The sequence below is a fragment of the Gymnoscopelus microlampas genome, assembly GCF_963454915.1.
Source record: "Gymnoscopelus microlampas genome assembly, chromosome: 2".
Lineage (NCBI taxonomy): Eukaryota > Metazoa > Chordata > Actinopteri > Myctophiformes > Myctophidae > Gymnoscopelus > Gymnoscopelus microlampas.
This window is the reverse complement of record NC_139939.1, coordinates 33,339,201-33,363,421: the sequence shown is the minus strand read 5'-3', so window position 1 is coordinate 33,363,421 and position 24,221 is coordinate 33,339,201. Positions and strand designations below refer to the sequence as shown.

The 24,221-nt window shown below is 42.5% G+C and overlaps 1 protein-coding gene across 1 annotated transcript; it reads right to left on the bottom strand.

The window, feature by feature from the left end:
• Positions 1-1,581: 1,581 nt before the first annotated feature.
• Positions 1,582-23,884, bottom strand: ccdc85al (coiled-coil domain containing 85A, like; the record flags this gene model as incomplete). Its single annotated transcript, XM_084085389.1, has 4 exons — positions 1,582-1,747; positions 4,158-4,215; positions 20,771-21,827; positions 23,633-23,884. The coding sequence occupies 4 exons, from the start codon at positions 23,882-23,884 to the stop codon at positions 1,582-1,584; spliced, it is 1,533 nt and encodes a 510-aa protein (XP_083941515.1).
• Between the last annotated feature and the right edge of the window lie 337 nt (positions 23,885-24,221).

The following is a 24,221-nucleotide window of genomic DNA, read 5'->3' as shown; positions in this document are numbered from 1 at the left end:
CTCCCTCTAGGAGGTAGGCCATGTCACAGTTGGCAGGCAGCGATATGTGCTTTCAGTCTCATCCGTTTACCTGTGGCAGTCTTCCAGAGTTTGACCAACTTTACAAATAGAAACGCAACCCCCCCCTCTCCCCTCCCCCTTCTTTTTTCCACTCAGTCTTTTGCTTGATATGTAGAAAATGAAGCCATGGAGGCAGACTTTGTCGGGGCCATGGAGATGGGTGAGGAGTGGACAGACCCTTTCGGGGCTGTGGAGTGGGGTTTCCGGGGGCCCGCGCGTCCATCAGGGGCCCGAGACCCCCACCCCACCCCACCTGCTGTTGAGGGAGACTCGCTGGCCAAGCTGGAGCTACAGTGGTGTCAAGAAGAGGCATCAAAGCTGTAGAGGAACAAGGAAAAGAAGACATTTATTACTTTCCTATTTGGATGGATGGATTGATGGGCGGATGGGTGGATGGAACAGATAGATAGATAGGTCGATAGATAGGTCGATAGATAGGTTGATAGATAGATAGATAGATAGATAGATAGATAGACAAAATAAAAAATACAAATGTAAAACTATATAAATTCTATACATATACAGTATACTGTAATACTATATATATATATATATATATATATATATATATATATATATATATATATATATATATATATATATATATATATATATATATATATATATACACACACACACACATACATACATACATACATACATACATACATACATAGATACATACATACACACACACACACACACACACACACACATATATATATATATATATATATATATATATATATATATATATATATATATATATAAGACAGATATCTACGGTGATCAGACAGAGAAAAAAAAGCAGCTGAAGGGAATAAGGTGTTCGTCTCTGCAAGCTACTGTGTGTCTTATCGGTGACAGATCTTCCTGTTCTGGCCTGGCCCTGTCTACACCAAGGACAGCAGTGGGCACATTTATACCTCATCTCACCACTCTTCTGACAAGTGCTGCTTGATGAAGATTACGTAGTTTAGATGGGGGGGAAAAGTGTCAAATAGACATATTTCTGTGACACAAATGTAAATTGGCCTTAACCTCACTCTGCATCGTTAGCAGAATTGTGTTTCACTTTTTATGGAGCTCACAAATCATCTAGTGACATAAAGCACTGGTTCCCCAAAGTGGGAACACCCAGGGGTCCTGGAGGGTTTCCACTGGGTCCCCAGCAAAATGAGGAATACAGTTTAAACACTTCGTCTTAGCAACAACACATTGTCAGAAACGGTATTTATTAACGCTAAAATACATTTCCTGTACATTTCGGGTCATTTTATTTTATTTGGGTGCAGACATTGCCGAATAAGAATAGTGTATAATAACTGGTTGAGAGAAGTTGTCAAAAACGCATGTGGAATTGTTATTGTGAAAAATATATCAGCGAAAGACTATATCAAAAACAACTTTTGTTTAATTGAAAAAGTGACACAGTATGACTTTTAATAACAATTGTAATATCCAAGCCTAGACACGTGCGTGAGAGAGTGGGGGGGGGGGGGGGGGGTTACAGAGACTCAACTATGCTCTAGGGGGGAAGGTACGTCTTGTCTTGCAGTCATTAAAAATTAACAGAGCCATCTTCCGCCTCCCACTGGGGCCTGGCTGAAGATGGAGGACAGGAGACAGAGACAGGCGCGGGTCACCTCTAACGCTGTTGTCCCGACCCACTGTGATTACACCTGGGCTGGACCAATGCAAGCACACGCATCACTCATCTAGAGCCTGTTACACCACAGGCTGACCCCCCCAATGACACCGCATTGGACTAGGACAGTGACGGTACAAATCTATCCCTGAATGTCAGAGGTCATCACTTACAGTAGGAATCAGTGGTGGAAAAAGTACTCAAATGTTTTGCTTAAGTAAAAGTATCAATACTGCAATGTAGAAGTACTCTGTTACAAGTAAAAGTCCGGAATTCAAAATGTACTTGAGTAAAAGTATTGGTATCAAAATGTACTTAAAGTACCAAAAGTAGAAGTACTAAAATGTTTGAAAATAGCAGATCTACAAGCTCACGACGTGTCGCGATATGACGCGTTGTAAGCTTATATTGTGAGCTATTTTCAAATAGCCTAGGTATAAAATAGGGCTAAAGTGGTTAATGTATGTTTTATAATGTAATCATTTATATCTGCAAAGTAACTAGTAACTAGGGTTTTCAAATAATTGTAGTTGAGTAAAAGTACAATATTTGCATCTGAGATGTAGTGGAGTAAAAGTATAGACAATTGGAAATACTCCAGTAAAGTGAAAGTACCTCAAAATTGACCTTAAGTACAGTACTTGAGTAAATGTACTTAGTTACTTTACACCACTGCCTGAATGTCAGAGGTTATCACTTACAGTATGAATACAAATGTCATATTCATCTATCTTATCTATTAATTCAGGAAACCTGTGTGTGTCAGTCTATCCCTGGGGGTGAGCATTGGCGAGCTATGCGCCACTGCGCCGATATAAGTGGTAGCGTGTACTAGAGATGCGCGGATAGGGTTTATCATCAACCGAATCCGCATATACTGTACATGTTCATTATCCACCCGCCATCCAACCGCGGTTAATTATACCATCTTATTACCATTACGTTCAAAGTATTATTATTTTCCTGACGTTAGTTTTCTTACTCACCACTGTCTGTCGCGATGTAGTGACTATACAATCCATATCTATGGTAACAACAAGACGGAGCTTGAAGCTTCATTTATTTTACTTTCGCTTTCAACTTGTCTGCGTTTTATAAGCGACTTTTGGGGTAATTTGGCGCTTGTTTTGGGCTTGTTTTCATAGACCTTATTGCTTATTTCTCTCGCAAAATCTGGCAACACTGGCTGCAGCCGGTACAAAGACCCCTTGCCGGTAAAGCACATGGTAAAACAACGTGAAGTAGGCTGCTAATTTGTGCCTGATGTAAAATGACGTAATATTAAAATACTACAAACGCACGCACAGCGAGATGTCGTGCTTTTTAAAAGCTATAATAGGCCTATAGATTGATATCATGAATGTAATTCCCACATTTTTTCACCCGCGGTTTATCCAATATTAATTCATTATTATATTTGATTGACCCAAATCCACCCAAACTGCGGGTAACTGCGGCAACCGCGGCTAAAACCACGATCCGCGCATCTCTAGCGTGTACGTTGGAACTCCATTTGTGTATATGCTCAGGGACGCCGTTAATACAACATCAGCAGTTCCTTATACGGACATCAGGGAACCCTATATCTCCATATTTATTCAATCATACTTGCATCGTTCCCAAGTAAGCCGGTGCCGGCTTCGATGTTTTTCAAGTATTTTCATAAATAGCAGATCTACAAGCTTGTATATCTGCTATTTTTGAATAGCCGACGTATAAATGGATAAAGATGATGAAATGGTTAAGATGATTGTAATGCTATGTTAATTACTTTTGCTGGGGACCCCCTGGAACCCTCCCAAGGACCTCTAGGGGTCCTCAGACCCCACTTTGAGAACCAACGCTTTAAAGGCCAAACCGCACCAATGCAAAGGTAGTCGCAACTCCTTGCAACAAAACAGTTTTAAGGCCATGTCACACCAATGCAACTCCTTGCAACTGCCATTGAGCCCTTGGGGATAATGGTTGCGAGTAGTTACATGTCACAAGGAGTTGCAAGGAGTTGCATTGGTGTGGACTGGGCTTAACAATGGGTACAGCAAACTACTTTGACAACAGGTGCAACGGGTATTGCAGTATCGGGTGGGGCATATATTCCCAATTTTCATCGTTCACAACTTGCATCGTTCCCGACATGCCGTGTAGACTGGTGCCCATGCATTAGATAGTATACAATACACCATGCATACTATCAAATGCATGGTGCTTAGTCAGTGGCTTTTGATTTGTCCATTTTCCTCTAAGTAGACCTGAATTTCCAGCTGCAAGTCATGACGTTCTCTCTGGAGGCTGCAGACCGTATGAGTATTGCTTGGGATAAACTAATTAGTAGATATGGAGCCACTGTTTCAAGTATAATAACCTTCGCCTAGATTATTCTCATCTTTTCAAAGGATCTAATTACTAACACAAAATATGCTTATGAAAAGAGAAGGTGAATTAGTCTTACCTGTCCCATAGCTTGACATTTCTACAGTTGTTGGTGCAGCAGCCAGCTGATATCAAGGCTGAGAGAAGGGCAGAGAGAGGGAGGGAGAAACAGAGGAGGGGAGAGAGTGAGAGAGAGAAAGAGAGGTGAATTTCAATAGTTTTGCAGTCTCATTAATTTGACGGGTTGGAGCTTGAATTACCTGTTTGACTGCCAAGATGAAAAATGACTCGTAAATAAAATAGTATTGAATTGTACCACTTTAGGCTACACTGAGAAATTGTGTCCGTTATAAAAACAACTGTTATCAGACAGACATACACTGAGGATATCATTGTCACTTGATCATTGCCAACAATGGCAGTTGTAACTGCAGCATAACATGAATACATACTGAATGAAGACTGACCTGAACAAAATGTAACAATGCAGCAATGTCTGTCATTTGTACTGTACATATGGTTTGTGATTAGGGATGAGTAAAAGTGACCAAAATGCAATTCGATTACTATAATAATAACGATCATTTGAATATTCGACCATTAATAATAATAATAATTATTATATGTTCTAATCCTAAAAACGATTATTCGAATATTCGATTATTCTGACCCATCCCTATTTGTGATAGCATCTGATGGTTACAATGTGGCACCATAAAATGTGATATGGCATTATAATACAATAACAATTAGATGGCTGTTTTCCACATTTAATGCAGCTGACATAGTTTAGAAGTGGCATCAGATCTGTGGTATCCTGATAGATGTTGTGTTGCGTTTTGCAGTGTAGTGTTGTGTTGTGTTGTGTTGATTTGTTGATGTTTAAGAAAAACAAAAACCTGCTTCTTGATAATTTGATTAACCCACATGAGCTAGATTAAGTCGGTTATTGGTTCTATATCGGTTTTGATATATTTTCGGTTAAATGCCCAGCCTGTGCAGCGCTGACGTGTTGTGTTGTGTTGTGTTGTGTTGTGTTGTGTTGTGTTGTGTTGTGTTGTGTAGATGAGCTTTCCCCTCGTCTGTCTCAATCTCTGCTGCAGTAGTTCAGTTGACAGCCACCAGTAATTCAAACTGTGTGAGTTTCCAGAGGAAAAATCCCAATCTCTTCTGGGGGTCCCTGCCTGGCACAAAACATTTTCAGATGGGGGGGGGGGGGGCAAAAATACATTTTGGGGGTCCTTGGCACAAAAACCACTGATATAGAAGGCATTTGTAGAATCGGCCTCAGGTCTTAAAGGGTTAAAACAACGCTTTCAGTCTTCCCACCGCTCACTTCCTCTCGCTTCCCTGTTCCGTCCCCATGAGTCTTTAATCACGTTTTCTGCACATTTCCTCTCCTTGGCGCGCTAGCGTCTACATTAAAGATTCATAATGCTCTCGTGACTGCGAGTTCTGCGAAAGATTCCACTACGGGTCTTTACTATCGTCTCCACCCCCTCCCTGGCTCTGTTTATCTTAGCAGGGGGAGGGGAGCAAGGAGATATTATATTTTATTATATGAATAACTCCTTTAGAGTGTGTGTGTGGGGGGGGGGGACTTCTTGTGGAGGTCCAGATGTGTGGAATGGAATTGATTTCATGGCTAAAGGAGGGATACTGGTCTTGCCTAGAGAGAAGGGTAAATACATGATCACATGTTCTCTATCTCCTTCACGCGCGCGTACACACACACGCACACGCACACGCACGCACGCACACACACACACACACACACACACACACACACACACACACACACACACACACACACACACACACACACACACACACACACACACACACACACACACACACACACACACACACACACACACACACACAGAAACACTTACAAAGGCCAACTGCCAGCTGCCATTTGAATGGTAATTATGACATTTGAAAGGTGAACCTGTGGAAAACTTGCCCGGCTAATGGCAAACATCGCCCTGATAGACTGATGCCACTGTAGACGACTCGCATGCATGAGACTGGCAACAATTATGGCAACAATTAGCTTAAATGGATTTGCCGTCTCAAGGTCAGCAATCACGCACACCGGTCACAAGATGGTAAAGGGCCGGCATGTGATAGGATACAGACAGGTTAATATACACCAGCCACAGTGTCAACGTCGAGAGAATCAGTGTTGCCAGATTCTGTGAGAGAAACAAGCAACCAGGTCTAGGAGAACCAGCCCAAAAGAAGCCACTATGGTCCACATGAGTACTTTAACATGTACATCAGCTATTTGAAAATAGCAGATGCGACGCGTTGTGAGCTTGTAGATCGGCTATTTTCAAATAAAATCTTGCGGGGAAATTATAATAAGCAGATCTGGCAACCCCGGAGAGAATCCCTTTAAATCTAATGGGATTAATTACTGATATGACTATCTATTTGGGAAATCTAAGCAGCTCCTCCTACCCACCTCCTCCAAAGGGAGAGCTGTGAAGTGAGAGACCACACACTTGGGAGGATGTGTGATGATTTAGTTATAGCCTGGGTGTTGAAGCCAAAATTGGATTTAAAGGGGTGTGAGAGATGTAGAGAGGTACAGGGGTGTGTGGGGGTCAGAGAAAGAGTATATAGATAATGTGATTATTGGAGAATAATGCGACAATTAACTTTGCTAAAGTTGCACCTCTGTGCAGCAGCGCTCGGGAGAAAGACTCTTAATTTCCGCACAAAAGGATCTCTGAGATTGGCTTGGGGGAAAAGCCGCTCCCACACTACTGTATATAAATCACTGCTCCAGATCTAGGCTACCATTTTCCTCTGTAACCAGAGGCCAATTATACACTTTATATAACTCATAATCTTAAAATCCATAGAAGAGAGTCATAACCTTATTACTGTATATAAATAAAGAATAATGCAATCACAGACAGGCTTATCTCTTTTGTGTGCTCAAAAGTAAGCTTGAAACCCGTTCGAGGAGATAGTTCAAGACAAAGAAATACAGTCAGTGATACCTCTGAATTTTTTTTCACAAAATGAGTAATCAATTTGTCATTGACGTCTGTATCAAGAAAGTAAACACATCAACCTGCGCTCTGCTGGGCTACTCATCTCTCAGTTCACTTTGATCTATAGCTATCTCTCTTCCTCCCTCATTTTAATTCTCTCTCTCTCACTCTCTCTCTCTCTTCCTTTCTCTCTTGGCTTACAGGATCAATGCAAGGTAATTTCACATGGCCAGTGTCTCAGATCTCCTAAAAATCTGCCACATAAATAATTCAGGCTGGCTGGGTAGGAGAGCATGTGGTGATGCACTGTAGATCAGTGACCTTCCATTTATCTTGCGGTCAGTCTGCCTGGTTGGCTAGGTTCTGGTTGGCTAGCTTCTTGGTGATAGACCCATCAGGTCGCTATGGCAGTCACTTGCTGTTACGTTAAACATTGCGCTGAACGTAATGCAGTTGTAAAACAACACATAAAAATAAATTAGGCTTAAAAGGATCCCTGGCTAATACGCCTTCTATGCCTTAATACTTATACTCTATAACTAAAAATACAAATGTAAAACACCTTAAATATTTTATTTATTTTAGAAATAATTGTCCTTCACTCAGGGACAACTCCCGTGGCAAGTTGATGATGTCATTTGTCCATGTGTGGTCTAGCCCTATAGAATGTATGGAATGCATGTACTAATAAAAAGTATTTAAGGAATTTAGGAAGTATTAATTCGTTTTTTAGTTAGCACATGCATTCCATACATTCCATAGGGCTGGACCACACATGGACATATGACATCATCAACTTGCAACGGGAGCTTGTCCCTATTGAGTGAAAATAAATCAAATATTTAAGGTGTTTTATTTTTTTTATTTTAGTTACAGAGGGCAATTATAATGCATATAATGCTTATTAGCCAGGGATCCTTTTAAGCAGCGGAATGCATAACACAGAGGTCATTTGTGGCTACTCTGCAAAGAATGTAAAACAATAAGGAGGGAATTATCCCGCAGTAAAACACTGGAGCATGTTGCTTCTCAATTAACAGTACTGGAATTTTTACTCTGACTGCCACTTAAGGCTAATTGGCAATTAACCAAATGATGGTCTACTTACATTCATTTATGAGCTACATTATTCCCCATTGTGATGTGGATTTTAAAATCCTAGACTTAAATCAGTTTAAAGTCAGTATGTAGATAGAGCACTGTTTCCCAAACAGTGGGTTGGACCCATTTTTGTAGATCGTCCTGGGGAGACATGACATTTCTCTTTTGAGTCTGGAGCTAAAACGTTGGGGAACCATTGATGTAGAGCAGCACATCTGGATGTGATCCGCATGCAAATGAGAGAGGAATGGAATACCCCCTTTACACAGAGCTATAAACAGGTAATTCACCTTTATCTTTCCCTCCTTGTCTGTCTCTCTCTCTCTCTCTCTCTCCTTCTCTCTTGTTCTCTTTGTTTCCAGCTGCAGCAGTGGTATTGTATGTACTGTATCATTCCAGCAGCATAACCTAATCGTAGGGGTAATTCAGACCGCTGTGACTTCTCTCTACAACGCTGTACAGTATGCTCCGCCATACGACGGTGCCGCATGCCGGAAATAGCAGATCTACAAGCTCACAATTTGACAAAGTACAAAATAAAACTGTGTTTAAAAAGGTTTTGCTGCAAATGCATAACATGTGAAGTAAATGAAGAGCAGAACATAATAGAAATAGGATACCATGATGATCACAGCCATATTATACAACTATGGATTTGGACATTCTTAGTCAAAGCAGATAAAGACAAGGTGCTTAATTCAAGTTTTCATTTGTTATGTTTCATGTTACATTGACTATCCAAATAGGGAAAGAGACTCTTGGAAGGACACTTTCAGACTGTCATTTCTAATAGTCACTGACTATGTGTAGTGTATTGTTTAAGCATGGAAATACAGTGAGTGATTGAGGCGGGTGAATACACAGTAAATAGGTTGATGATGGAAGTTTGTCCTGGCACTGAGAGTTACTGTCAGGAGAGGAGAGCATGAGACTCACTGGAATACAGCTGGCTAATTGGTGCCCTATGGGCTGTGTGTGTGTGTGTGTGTGTGTGTGTGTGTGTGTGTGTGTGTGTGTGTGTGTGTGTGTGTGTGTGTGTGTGTGTGTGTGTGTGTGTGTGTGTGTGTGTGTGTGTGTGTGTGTGTGTGTGTGTGTGTGTGTGTGTGTGTGTGTGTGTGCGCGTCCAGCTTCTCTTGTGTTGGCCTTCTGATCTCAGTTCTAGTTTATCACTTCCTCCGATCAAGGGATACAAGGCGAAAGCTATGGACATCAAAAGCCAGATGTACATACACACTGATGTGCTGCTATGACACCTGAATTTCCCCACGGGATCAATGAAGGTAGATCGATCGATCTATCTATCTATCTATCTATCTATCTATCTATCTATCTATCTATCTATCTATCTATCTATCTATCTATCTATCTATCTATCTATCTATCTAGTGTATCTATCTATCTATCTATCTATCTATCTATCTATCTATCTATCTATCTTCCTTTAAATAGTTCATCTCAACGAGCAAAATATACAACTGCATTCACTATCCATTGCATCAGCATCAGCCCCAGATGTTGTGTTTTATGTTTTGATCTGGAAGCCCATTACCAGCACCCTGCTGTGCAGTGAAGCCCAGCCAGTCTCATTTGTACCTATAGGACACACATTCATGTTTAGCTCCAACTCTCAAAGGGAAATTAAACATTTATGGGCACATTTGTAAGATAAACGGCTGTTGCCCTATTTCCACGGCAAGCGTGTCGTTAACAGTCACTCATTGCAAATCGTCGCTGTCGGGCAGGAACTCTTATCTCCATATTTAAATGTTTAATGTTTACTTGTAAACTAATGCTCTACTCTGACTATGTGCCACAAAAGTAGCGAAAATAGCCGATCTACAAGCTCACAACGCGTGGCATTGCGACACATTGTGAGCTTATACTGTGGATCTGCTTTTTTCGCTATGTTGCACATTTTTTAAAGTGACAGTTAAAGTGGTTAATAAGTGTGTGTGTGCATTTTATAAAACTTTTAAGGGCTTGCGTGACTAAATAATAACCACATCGGATCAATTTCCTGAAAAGTAACGGTTTTGGACATACAGTACGAGGTTTCTACAGTGACGAAATGAACAATAAAAAGATAATACAAATTGTGTGTGTATGTGGGGAGGAGGGGGGTTTGGGGCATAGTCTCGGGGGTGGTGGGATGTGTGGATGTGTGTGTGTGTGTGTGTGTGTGTGTGTGTGTGTGTGTGTGTGTGTGTGTGTGTGTGTGTGTGTGTGTGTGTGTGTGTGTGTGTGTGTGTGTGTGTGTGTGTGTGTGTGTGGTGGGGGCAATATTGGCAACCTCTCCTATTGTCAATGACTTTATCCCATCAGCATCCCAGAATGCTTTGCCTAGTGCCAAGGGTCCACATTTAATGAGTTTTCTCCTCACAAGTCCCCCACGTCTCAGGACCTCGCTGACCTACTTCCTACGGCTAGAAATTGTTTACACTAGCTTACTATACTTTGCCACTCCCTTCCCTCACTAAAGAAGACCCCTCCAGTGTTGCCAGAGTCTGTGAGAGAAACAAGCGGGCCAGGTCTGTGAAAACAAGCCCCAAAGAAGGGACTATAGGCACACACATCAGATCATGCACATACAGGGAGTCCCCAGCTTGGTTAATATAGCAAAAAATTGTTTTACAACTTCAACCCTATATACATATAGATCGGCTATTTGAAAATAGCCGATCAACCAGCTCACAATGCGTTGCATCTGCTATTTTCAAAGAATCGTGAAATATTTTGAAATGGGGGTCCATAGCCAAATACATCTTAACACATTGATTGCCTAGAACGAGTTAACTCGTTTTTAGAATCCATCACTTGCTTGCCTAGATCTCGTTTTTAGAAAAACTTTTTTTTTTGAAGATCTAGACTCCCATCCACTTTCTTGTTAACTTAAAACTTTAAAATTCTGTATCTCGGCTCCTGAGTACTTTTTTTTTTTCAATTAAAAATCTCTTGGCATAAAACAGCAAAAAATCTGAAATAATTAGGGCAGGGTAAGTGTTAATTTGGTGGTCCTTGAACTGAACATCTTTGAGAACCACTGGGTTAAATAACATAAGCAACTACACTTCTTGCATATGCAAATCGATCATGTGAGGATATGAAAGAGAGCGGAGAGTCTTGCTGTGTAAAACGGTTGAGCGGAGGCAATTTGCCACTGTACGCACAGATGAAATAATGGTGGTGGGGATAACAAGGAACTAAGCAGAGACAGATGTGCGGGTGTCACAACATTAACACTGGGTACATTTTTACATTTTCAGGCTTAAATTAACACTGCGCATAAATCACATACATGTCTGATATCTCACACCTGTTTCACACAAAAAGGGAGCATCACAGGAATTCAAGAACGGTGGCCATGCGAGGGATCTTAAGAAATGCTGTCGGGTGAAAACCTCCAAAACTGTTACTTTTCATGATTGAAATTCAAACTTATCTACTTTAGTGTGACACTGTAGTATGACAATGTAGGGAATTACGGAGTAGGAGGTTTCTGGCCGACAGCAACAAATTATTTTCTAAGTCATGGCAAATGAACCCTATGACTTCACAGTACAGGCATGCAATTAATCACTTGGCTAGCTACTGTACATTTACAATCTATTAAAAGGGCACCGTGCCCTACAACCATGACCCCCTAATATCCGCTCAAAGCAACCCAAAGATCTTTCTCAATTATCTTTTCACTTGCAGCTCAAACTATCACAATGCCAGACCAAAAAGGTAATGATATGGACTTTTGTCGTAAGTGCGCACAAAGAAAATTAGAAACTGTCAGAAGCAATGCAGGGTAATGTGATTGATTTCAATACTGTCTAGTACATTCTGAGATTATGATATATTTAATCAAGGAAAGAAAAATCTGCCATTTTTGTGTTTCTCAAGCACCGGAATTGGACCCAATAGTGGTGGAACATCTTACAGATTACTTTAAGATGTTGATGAGGATAAAACAACTTTAATTGAGAAATATTTTGTTGTTTCATGTAATTGTAATGAATGGGTGTCAGTGTTTACAGTACATACAGTACATTAAAGTACAATCAGTGGTGGAAAGTAACTAATTACATTGTACTTGAGTACAATGTTGGGTCACTTTTACTTTAATTTCCATTTTTCAATACTTTATATGTTTTTTGATGCCAATACTTAAAATATACAATACAATATACTTTCACTCAAGTAAAATTAATACAGGCCTTTTACTTGTAACAGTGTATTTCTACATTGTGGTATTGCTACTTTTACTTAAGTAAAAAAAATCGGAGTACTTCTTTCTCCACTGAGTATAATATGTGGGAATCCTCAGTATTGGGAGCTGTACACACAGCCCTGTGCTATAAATATCTCCACAGTACTACATACTGTTGTTGTTTTGAAGCAAAGACTTTCTGAAAACGATGTAATACTGATTACATGTTTTTCTCACATTGTAAATTTGTGGCAGCTTGTGGCCTCACTATCTGTATAGGCAGCTCTGTGTTGTCACCTGCTCCTAAAGGACCATACCAGCATTTTGGACTTTTTCATCTATTTTACACCCTGACACCGTAAAATGAAGAAGCTATATTTACACGAAAGTATGGCTTCAAAGTGTGCTCTTCTTTAGTTTGAGTAAACAACAACATCTAGCCAGTTAAAATTATGACTCAAAGAATGGAAATTAGCAAACATTTCAAAGTAAAGTGAGTAAAGCAAAATAAAACAGACATGAGCAACAACTCTTGATTCAATCACTAAATGTTGCATGTTGTAAAATTCCACATGCTCAGTCTCAGCATGTTACTTGGAACTAGGCATGAAATTGAGCATGAAAATGTGCATGAAAATGCGCTCTACAAGCATTATACTGTAGCTAATTCTCTCCCTTTCTCTGTCATATATAATCTAACTTATTGAAAATGTCTGCAGTCTTGTCACAGTTACATTCCATGACCCATTTTGTGTTTGGCTGATATCATCTTCAATGTAAAGCCATACAATATTTCAGTGTTACACATAACAGTGGGAACGATTAGGATGCCTGCAATCTCTAGGGGGAGCAAACATTAAGGAGATGAAGGATTAGAGATGCCAACGATATCTACTGTAGGCAGATAAGACAAAATGCCTAATCATGCACTCCCTAATGAATGGCTGCCGTGATGTCTACTGTTACAGTAGGTAGGACTTTTCAGATACATAATTGGCAACAGCTGTGATTACAAAATCTAAATACCATATTGTCATCCAAATGTTCATCCTGGTTCTTTGCGATGGTATATGGATTATGACAGCCAACTAAGGAGTCACACATGTGCCTGACAGGCTAATATAAATAAATATGTCTGTCTTTCCCCCAAATGTTGCAACGTCTGCAACTTAAGGGAAATACATGTTTGAGCTGGTCATCTTCACTCCACTCTTGGTTTATGCTCAGTATCACACCAGCTTGCAGTGTGAAGCTGACCATTTTTGAAGATTGCTGAGATGACACATGCAGGGGTTGAAAGAGTACTATATCCTTCTGAGAACAAGTACAGTAGAAGTTATGTTATGCTATAATATATACGTTAACTTACGATGCGTTGTGAGGTTGTAGATCAGCTATTTTCAACAAATGCTCACCCTAGAATAATGATGCTAGGGTTAAAGTGGTAAATTACCTACTGTATGGTCACTATGAAAGGGCCTGTGTTGCATCCTAACAGATACCATTTCACCCTTCCAGCCAATCTCTCTCTAAATGAAGCTCATCAGTGGTGACCGTATTTTCTTTATAAGAAAGCTTTCTCAAAGATTGTCTTATGAGGGAAAGAGGTTTAAAGCACTTAAAGGGAATATCTTCCTGATTCTATCAAAACTGCATAACTCAGTAATTCTTGCTCTTCCAAAGGTAGTTGAGTACAATACTTAAAAAATACATACATAAAAAATCTACTGAATTACTGATTATTCCCGCCAGGCCAGACCGGCCAAAGGCAAGGCATTGTTTTCACTCCTGTGAGCTATAATCTCAGACACCGCTGGACCGGTGTGCGTGAAACTTTGCACGCACACTCCCGTGAGCCAAGGAAGAACCCCCAATTTTTCAAAACACAGTTTTTGCTACCACTCCTACAGATTTTGTCCAAACCTCACGCAAATTGATACACATTATGTCTGTAGTCATGTGATCAAGAGATGTACAGTATCTGTCAGATTTTTCATATTCCATTCCGAATGGCTACGACTGGCTTCCAAATAAGTTTGCGGGAGTGGCCCGCAGTGTCCAATTGACCTGGAACTTTAGCTTTAGAATGTACAGAGGAAAGTACTGAAAAAGGCACTCAATTACAATAACTTAGTATTTGTTATTCATTTTCCATCTCTGTATTATAGGCATGAACAAGCCAATTTGCTCTATTTTATTAACACAAATACCCAATTACACAACAAAATGCAACTTTAGCAAATTCGGGAAGTGATGAAAGGTAATATGGATACTAGCAGCACAGCTAATGCTGTGCGATAATAATAATCCGTTGGAGTAACGGCAGCCTAATGCTCCTCTAAATCCTTTCATAGCAAGTAACCACAAGTCCACGACAAACATTTAAGTTGCTTCATGCAGCTTAGCCTGTAAGACTTGACATTTTGTCTGCAGCTGGGGAGGCCTGCCATCCTTTGCCTCAGCAAAACAACAAGGAAGAAGAGCAGAAAGAGAAGGAGGCAGAGAGACAGAGAGAGACAGAGAGAGTGAAAACACTCCACTCGTAATCCACTTAGAGACTTCCTCACCCTGCTTTGCTTAGCTCATTCTGGCAAACAGTGTGTCCCAACTCCCCCAGAAACAAGACCTTCTAATCAAAGTTGCCTCTCTGTCCAACAGCTGGCTTTTCAAACTGTCTGCCAATTAGACGAGAGAGGAGGAAGGAGACAGACGGAGAGAAATATCCTGGCATTTCCCCCTGACAGGGGAGAGGGATAGAATTATCCAACTATAGCTTATTTTCTTCCTGTTACACAGTCTTGGCTGCAGCATTACTAAACAACAAACCAGAGAGCTGCATATGGTTCATCAGATCTGGTTTGATATGCAAAAGAACTTCCAGATTCAACGCTGCTTTCATCTTTTGTCACCTCTAGTCAATAGTTATGAATAGATTTAATCACCGAGCGAAAATGGTGCAAAATTGTGAAGCAGCTGCCTAATCCACAACAATTCTGAGAGATTCAATTTGTTAAAGAAAAACAATATATCATGTCTCTCTGATTGACAGGTGATGATTGTAGACTGTGTGTGTGTGTGTGTGTGTGTGTGTGTGTGTGTGTGTGTGTGTGTGTGTGTGTGTGTGTGTGTGTGTGTGTGTGTGTGTGTGTGTGTGTGTGTGTGTGTGTGTGTGTGTGTGTGCACGTGCACGTGCACGTGTGCGTGCATACATGTGTTTGCTACGGGGGGTATCGGGGCTTACTGGTCGGCTGATATTTTTAGAAGCAGTGTCAAAGGGGAGTATTTCCCAAGGTCACACACACCCACAGACAAAGGGGGAGGGGAGGGGGGATTGGGGCAAGTGGAATTGAAGGATGGAGAAAGGCAGAGCTGGAGCGTCGCGAGGAAGATGGGAGAGCCAAGAATCAATAGAGGAGCGTTGGAGCTCATAGAAGTTGGTGGACAAATAGAGACAGTCAGAAATGTGAAGCATTGCACAAGTCTTACATCCACACATTTGAAACCATGTCACCTAAGGAACTGCTTGAAAGCCTGTGTATCTATTCTTGAGGACGGGGTACAGAGGCATCACAAAACAGATATCACACAATATATCCTTTTTGTTCTCCCCAAAGGAGTTTCTTTCCCTCCAGATCATCTGAGTAGCTTAAGCTGATATGCAGAACATGTGATTGTGAGGGCAGGAAACACGATTAAAGCTACTCTTCATGAAAAAGACCCTGTGTGATGCAGCAATCATATGGGCTTAATACATAGTCATCCATCCAGTCATCCAGAGGATGAAGCTACAGTACATGTCTGGGTCATGACCAATAGTCTGTCGCTAGTGTCGCATATGGGAAATATGTCAACCAATTATGACAGCTGTGCTGCCTTTAGCACGGCCAACACAATTAAAATGCAATGTGAAGGTGAACACACCAATGCTGAAAAGAAGTACAGCAACAAATCTAAACCAGGCCATGATTAAATAACAACAAGCAATGTTGAACTTTGGTAGAGCCAAGTCAGCTTTTAAAGACTATTTTGGACATTCTCACTGATACATGCTGCTGCCTGTTGGCTTCTTAATGTTGTCCCATAATATATGTTGCTCTCTTGCTGCTGCTGCTGCTGCTGTGCTTTGCCTGTTTGTCACACTGCTTGTATGCTACTCTTGCTTTGTTATTGTATTGTCTGGTGTTGTCAGCTAGCTGTTTTTGGATATAAGCAGTGGGTGTGTTGGAAATGTTTTGATGTGTGCTGCTGTCTTTTGAACATTTAACTTTTTTTTTACTTTTCATTTTCTTTAGCACCTACCTACTTTGCTTTGCCTTTTGCCAGGCCGCCATTGTAAAGAAGAATTTGCTCTTAATGACTGGTTAAATTAATGTTAAATAAATAAAAGTATACCTGAGCATGATAGGAATCTCTCAGTATACAAATATATACATTTTATGACGGGCAAGATGATGTTGACGTTTTTTTCACTGCCATTAATTTGCTTGAGGTTAGGTTGCATTAAGAGTACTTTGGTTTGTGTTGTAGTATTTCTTTCTCCAGACAGTAAAAATAACAGTGGCTGTAATCTAAGCCTCCTAAAAGCAACAGATGAACATATTAAAGGGTTTAAGGGGTCAGACCTCTGTTTTGTTTTAATTTTGGATTTTGCCAATCATTTAAATGGATTGAACTTATGTGACATAGAGTGCCATGTATAACCTGAGAATTTAGAGCATCTGAATAGAAACTGTGCTGCAAGACCAAGGATGGGACATGGGAGCCCAAATCAGACATGCACACGCATGCATGGCATGTATGCAGTCCAAAAATGAAATAATACTGTGAAAAGGGCTTATAGGATAATCCAACAGACTGGAATGTATTACAATCATCACAGGAATTAAATGCCTCCTATTCAAAAGAAGACGGAACTTGTTTCTGTTTTTGGGGCAACAGTGGTCGTGTTGACATATGCACTATATTCAACACTTCCAAAAAATGAAATCTCCAACTTTACCCTAACTGCCCCTTTATTCTAAGCCCCTGCCCACACTGTAAATACAGTGTTGTGACACAAGAATTGAGTGTCCTTGTCAGGTCAGTGGGGACATGGAGGCGCTGTGGGAGTGACCCATAGACACATTCTTGACAGTGATAAATGACCACAATGACAGATTTTCAGACACATGCAATGTTCCTCCCTGCTCTCAGGAGCAATACACAATATCATTTTTAATGAAGCCTTCATAAACCCTCCATGTTTATGAAGGCACGCAAAGTTCATAGTGGTTCCACCACATGTGGCGAAAAACATCAACTCAAGAGTGCACTGAGCCCTCACAAGATTAGCCAATTAAGGATTTTTGAAGCATTATGTGGCAAGGCCTATGGCAGATTTAATATGGGTTTCAAGTTGCTTCAATGGTAAAAGCCTATATAGCAGGGAAACACAGATCACACATGTAAATACATGCCAGGGCTAGAGTCAGAGTGCTCTACAACTAAAAGTAGAAAAATTATGTTCTAAAGTAATGGAAACTGCTATTATGATCTGGTAGAAATCCATGATAGTGAAAAGATAGTGAAATGATGTTTATATACTGTATGCAAACGTCATTTCACAAGCATGAATGCTACAACTATTTTGGCCAGTCTGGGGTTGTGGTATAGCCACTCTGTAATTATTCAGATTATACAACTTACTATTGACATGTCGGAAGACATAAAAAACTTTTTTTTTTTACTGTCATTGTCAAAGTGAACTCAGATATCTCTCAACCAAAATAATCCTTCAGCCCAGTTGTCAATAAATAACTGGATGCTATCTATTGCATCATCATGACACAGTGTGTTCCTACATCACATTATTATCCACATACAGTATAAACCCTCTAGACTTAAACTGAACGTGAGTTGGCTCTGTATTTGCACCGCTTTTTTCCATCTACACCAAATCTCTTCGTCAAAAATAGCCAATCTACAAGCTCACAAAGCTATTTTTGGCTGATGCTCCCCCAGAATATGGATGCTGGGGTTCAAGTGCCTAACCACAGATATAGTACCGTAGGTGGCATCCTCTTCTGTGTCAGGTCTATTCTGTGTAGATTGTTCCCATTTTCTGTTTTCTTCTATGTTTTCAGCTCCATATTGCAATGCCAGGCAGATATTTCACCTTGAGGGATATGTCCTTTAGCTTCTGCCAGCCCTACGCCACTCAGCACTTTTTTCCTGGGCTCAGAAATCATTATCAGCCACTGTGGGGTATTTAAACAGCAGCCAAGGTGCTACTTTGATATTCTTCTCTCACTCTAATGCCCTTAAACCTCATCCATCTCACATAGAATGGCTTGTTTTGGAGCACAGCGTGTGCATGTGCATGTGCGTGCGTGCGTGCGTGCGTGCGTGCGTGCGTGCGTGCGTGCGTGCGTGCGTGCGTGCGTGCGTGCGCACAGATTAAAATTCTCTTAGTGTTCAAAACTTGTGCTGGATAAGGAACTGGATTTAGAAGATGTTTCCAACACCATTCTTAACATGAACGGCGGTGAGTGTCAGGACCAGACATATATATATATATATATTATTTAGAGAAAAGATTATATTCCTGTTGTTACGATACGATATGTGCAGTCAGAGTATGTGGAATCTTTTTAACAGGGCTATCTTCCCCCTTTGCTACGAGGTGTCCTGATCAATCTTATTATCATGCCAAAATGTCACAAATTTCAACTTTAAACTTTTTTTTATAGCCGTAACTGTTGGCCAAAGCAATTAGATCACATCCTTCAATTTGTGGTATGACAGGGGGCCTAGGGACTGTGCAATATTCATAATGAGGGTCACTGGAGCATTTTAAAGTTCTCTGAAATGAAAATGAGCGACCGAACCCCACCGGTGACATATTTTTCTCGACCCTCTGTAAGTGATTGAAAAAACAACGTAATGCCTTACCCCACCAAATAATGACGAACAACATGTATTAATAATGATAAACAGTTGTGTTCCTTTTTTCTCCAATAAATCTTATGACTTTTTAAAAACTTCAGAGGGCCTGCCCTGCAGCATGTGTACTTTTGGATGGACAGGTCAAAGTGGTGCGTGGGCAGATCCAATCAGCGTGCATGGCTGACTATAGATTTTGTGCCGGCCAGCAACATTTCACATTTGATACATACTTTGGATAAATCTCACAGCATAAAGTTTACGTGTGGCTCGGGACAAAGCAGATCGGTTGTGATCAGGTCGGACACTGTACTGTGGTGCACTGTGTGGAGATGCCATTCGTCCCAGATTGAAACACTTGTAGAATGATGTGTTAAATCAAGAGATAAGCCCCCTTAGTTGAACTAACTATGAGCCTGTGTTAGCTAAGGTGTCAGATGTCACAAGATGGACAACATTGCCACTGTCTATAATTGGAAGAATAAATATAATTAATATGAATATATTATACATACACACAGACAGATAGACAGACAGACAGACAGACAGACAGACATTCACTAACTTAGCTAGAACCAAGCTTCTTATAGAAGCCTAGCCTCCTGCAGACCCATGCCGTAAAAACACAGTTACTCCTTTTGTGAAAAACACTAGTTGTACTGTTGTACATGAATATCTGGGCAACTCAGCAGTGTTGTCTCGTTTTTCAGCCTGGCTAGAAATGACGGAGGAAAGAAACCTGGCTATGTACAGGCATAGTTAAAATACTGGATCTCTATGAGGACAACAATCTAATGTCGTTTGATGAGTTTTCTACAACAAATTGTTTTAGTAGGAATGGGTTAGGTAATATTATGCAAGCCGACGATCAACTTTTCTTATTGAGTCAGTACTCATCTTTGCCCCTTCCTCACTCTCTCTCTCCCTCTGATCATTGGTACCCAGCATTTCCTGGGTTATTATATAGGTGAAATAGGCTTTCTCTCTCTCCCTTCCTCACTATTTCCCCCACTCTCCCTCCTTCTTTCCCTCTCACTGTCCCTCTCTCTTGCTGATCGAGCTCTGGTCTGACAGCATACACAACAGCATGTATGTGTGTGTTGGCTAACGCTGATATGTGCTAGCAATGCAGCAATGCAGTATTAACATACAGTATGCATGCATACACACACACACACACACACACACGCACACGTGCGTGTGTGTGTATGCATACTGTATATTAATACTGATGGTGAACTACCTACTATATACAAGAGGTTGGGCACATGGGTAAGGCCGGGGTCAGGAAATTACTAATTAACTGGGGGTTCTCTGGGGTTAATTACAAGGTAACAGCAGGATAGTCACCACACGCACGCACGCACGCACGCACGCACGCACGCACGCACGCACGCACGCACGCACACACACACACACACACACACACACACACACACACACACACACACACACACACACACTTACCATTCATGCCATTATAAATGCCTCGATGATGTGGTGATAGCTCATCTCCAGCTGGCCTTCTTTGTGCGTCTCTCCCTGGACTCAGACTGTACTGGTGCCTGTGGATCTCGGGGCTCCCCCCCTGGACCCCGCAGACCTTCTCGTGATGCTCCGGGGTCAATAAGTGTGCCTGTCGGTGCTCCGGGCTTCCAAGGCCGATGCTCCCCACGCTGCCCCTGTGATGCCTCTGATAGAGCTCCCCACTGCCCCCCTGGCCCAGGAGGTGCTGCTTCTGACCGAGCAGGAGGTCCGAGCTGTGGTGCTTGGGGTGCTGCTCTGGACTCCGCTTGCCCACGTTGCGCCCGTATTTCTCCGGACTCAAGCCGCGTACGACGCAGCTGTGGTCGGGCACGGAGATGGAGCCGCAGCGAGGCCGGCGCGTCGGGGGCATGACATACGGGTACTCCAGGCTGGTGCTCCGGTGGCGGCCGGCCGGATGCTCGGGGCTGGCCACCTCTCGGTCCCCTCCGCTGACTCCTCCTATTCCACTGATGCTGCTGCACCGGGGTTTATGGAGCTGCTCGGGGCTCCCTCTCTCCACGGCGCTGACCCCGCCGCTGCCCAGCCCTCCGGTCAGATTAGGCTGCTTATGGTGAGGGTGATGGTCGGAGCTGTCGCCGCTCCCCGCGCTGGACGTGCTGCTCCCGTCGCCCACGTCCCTCATGAGGAGCCCCGTTCCCGGGACCAGCAGCAAGCTGTTCTGGCTGTCAATGGAATTACGGAATCCCCCGACTCCGACAACCCCTCCCCCGCCTCCTCCTACTCTTTTATCCTCGTCCAGGAGGAGGCAGAGCTCCTTCAGCTCTAGGTTCTCCCGGATGACTTCCTCCTGCCGCTGCTCCAGCTCCTTGAGTTTCTGGAGGTAGAGGCTCACCTCCTTGCGCATGATGCTGGCGCTGTAGCGGCCCAGACGCTGCCACTCCCTGGACACACGCTTGCCCTTCTGCCGGTCGTCATCCAGGAAGCAGCACAGATCCCGGAGCTCCCGGTTGTCCTCCTGCAGCTTCTGGTTGATGTCCTGAGGATGATGAGAGAGAGAGAGAGAGAGAGAGAGAGAGAGAGAGAGAGAGAGAGAGAGAGAGAGAGAGAGAGAGAGAGAGAGAGAGAGAGAGAGAGAGAGAGAGAGAGAGAGAGAGAGAGAGAGAGAGTTTTGATTGTAATTGTTTTGCTTTGGCAATGTGAACGTTGTTTTCTCATGCCAATAAAGCCCATTGAATTGAATTGAGAGAGAGAGAGAGAGAGAGAGAGAGAGAGAGAGGGAGACAGACAGACAGACAGACAGACAGACAGACAGACAGAGGGGGGGCAGAGAGCAAGAGAGAGATGGACAGAGACAGACCGACAGACAGACTTACAAAGAAGGGGGTTATATAAGGAGAGTGACATTGAATGGCTGAAAGAAAGAAAGAAAGAAGAAAGAAAGAAAGAAAGACGGCTTGATGAGCATTGGACCCGTATAAATGAGTGCTGAGGATTTGACTGTGCAGGACAGTGAGGAATTATGTCCTCTTTTGTATGCATATTACTTTGCTTCCAATCAGTCAGTATCCATTTTGACTCCCAATCCCCTGCTCTTTTATATATCAAATGCAGTTGTAATGAAATGAAATCATAATCCTCTCTCTCTCTCTCGCTCATCCATAAAATGCAACAATTGAATCCTACTTTATCACCCACTGTGCATCGCATCACATAAATGCTTTGTACGAGATGAGAGAGCTCACAATGAAATAATAGCGTGCTAGGCTGAAAGTAAGGCCAGCCAAATCCCTTGCCCAGGCCAGAACATGGTTATCATTTGATTCATAACAACTTCACTGTGACATTATCCCCTGTTTCAATGCTCAGAGGGCTTCTTCTTTTCTCCTCTAGCAATCTAATTGTTCAAGCCTCAAGCCTCTATCCTCTCTCTATCTTCCTCTGACCCTCTGGCTTTCTCCTGTCTAATTAGGCAGTATGGATGGAAGGTGGGGAGGTCGCCAAGAGTGGCCAGTGATCTCTGTCTGTTTCATCTGCCTAGATCTCAAGTCTTAGCCTCAGCCTTAATGGCAAGCAGAGCCTTCCAAAAGGCGCACTGCACATCAAGGCTTCTGCGAAGGAGAGGGAGAGTGCATATGTACAAGGCAAATGTTATGTCATTGTGATTGTTTAGATTTATGGGAAAGGCATTCTAAGAAATCAGGCTTTAGATAAAATGGTTCATTCCACTCTTTGTTTTCCAAAACAGGAGCTAGACAACAGGTGTGTGTGTGTGTGTGTGTGTGTGTGTGTGTGTGTGTGTGTGTGTGTGTGTGTGTGTGTGTGTGTGTGTGTGTGTGTGTGTGTGTGTGTGTGTGTGTGTGTGTGTGTGTGTGTGTGTGTGTGTGTGTGTGTGTGTGTGTGTGTGTGTGTGTGTGTGTGTGTGAGAGAGAGAGAGAGAGAGAGAGAGAGAGAGAGAGAGAGAGAGAGAGAGAGAGAGAGAGAGAGAGAGAGAGAGAGAGAGAGAGAGAGAGAGAGAGAGAGAGAGAGAGAGAGAGAGAGAGAGAGAGAGAGAGAGAGAGAGAGAGAGAGAGAGAGAGAGAGAGAGAGAGAGAGAGAGATAACGAGGTGGAGGGGATTCACTGGGACCAGATAGATGAAACAAATGGAATAGACACACACCCATACCAGATGGACAAATGGTACAACAAACATAAATAAAGCAATATCAATTTGAATAGTGCAACCCATAGCTAGATCTATTATAACACGGAGGCGCCCCCTAAACAGGGGCGCATCTGCATCTCCAAACTATGCGCGTTCTCAAGTGCATTCAAAATCTATGATCTCATGCGCGCCCCTCACCTTCAGTCCCCTGATCTCATTCAAGTGCAGCTGGAGGCTGCGATTGACCTCTCGGATCAGATTCCCGTGATCCAGGATGACACTCATCTTGTCGGCCTCGGACCGTCTGAGGCGCCGCACCAGGTCCTCCTTAGCCCACTTGAGAAGCTCGTCGTCCGTCAGAGTGGAAATGTCCTCTGCAGGAGTTTCAGTCTTTGCTATGGACAACTGAATCTGGGGCTGGGGCTGGGGCGGCGGAGTAGCTTTCTCCATTGGTAGACTTCCTCCGATGCCAACGACGGGTCTGTAATACTCAGAGACTCGTTGACAACCTCTGCTCGCATCCGCTCCCGAGTCGAGAATGATTTGAAAACGATTAACGTTTGATGTAGAATCGCATAGTTGTTCTGTTGCCTCCAAGCCTTCCTCTCGCCAAAAGCAACAGCTGACGATGCCGGTTGGCTGGGCGAGAGACTAGAACCCCCTATAGGCTCCTATCACTGCAACATCCTCACACACCAGGCTGGACTGACTGCCCACATCCTAGAGACTCTATAGTGGATTCTTGTCTCGGCTCTGCTTCCAGATTCAGCCCCAAATGCGGTGGAAG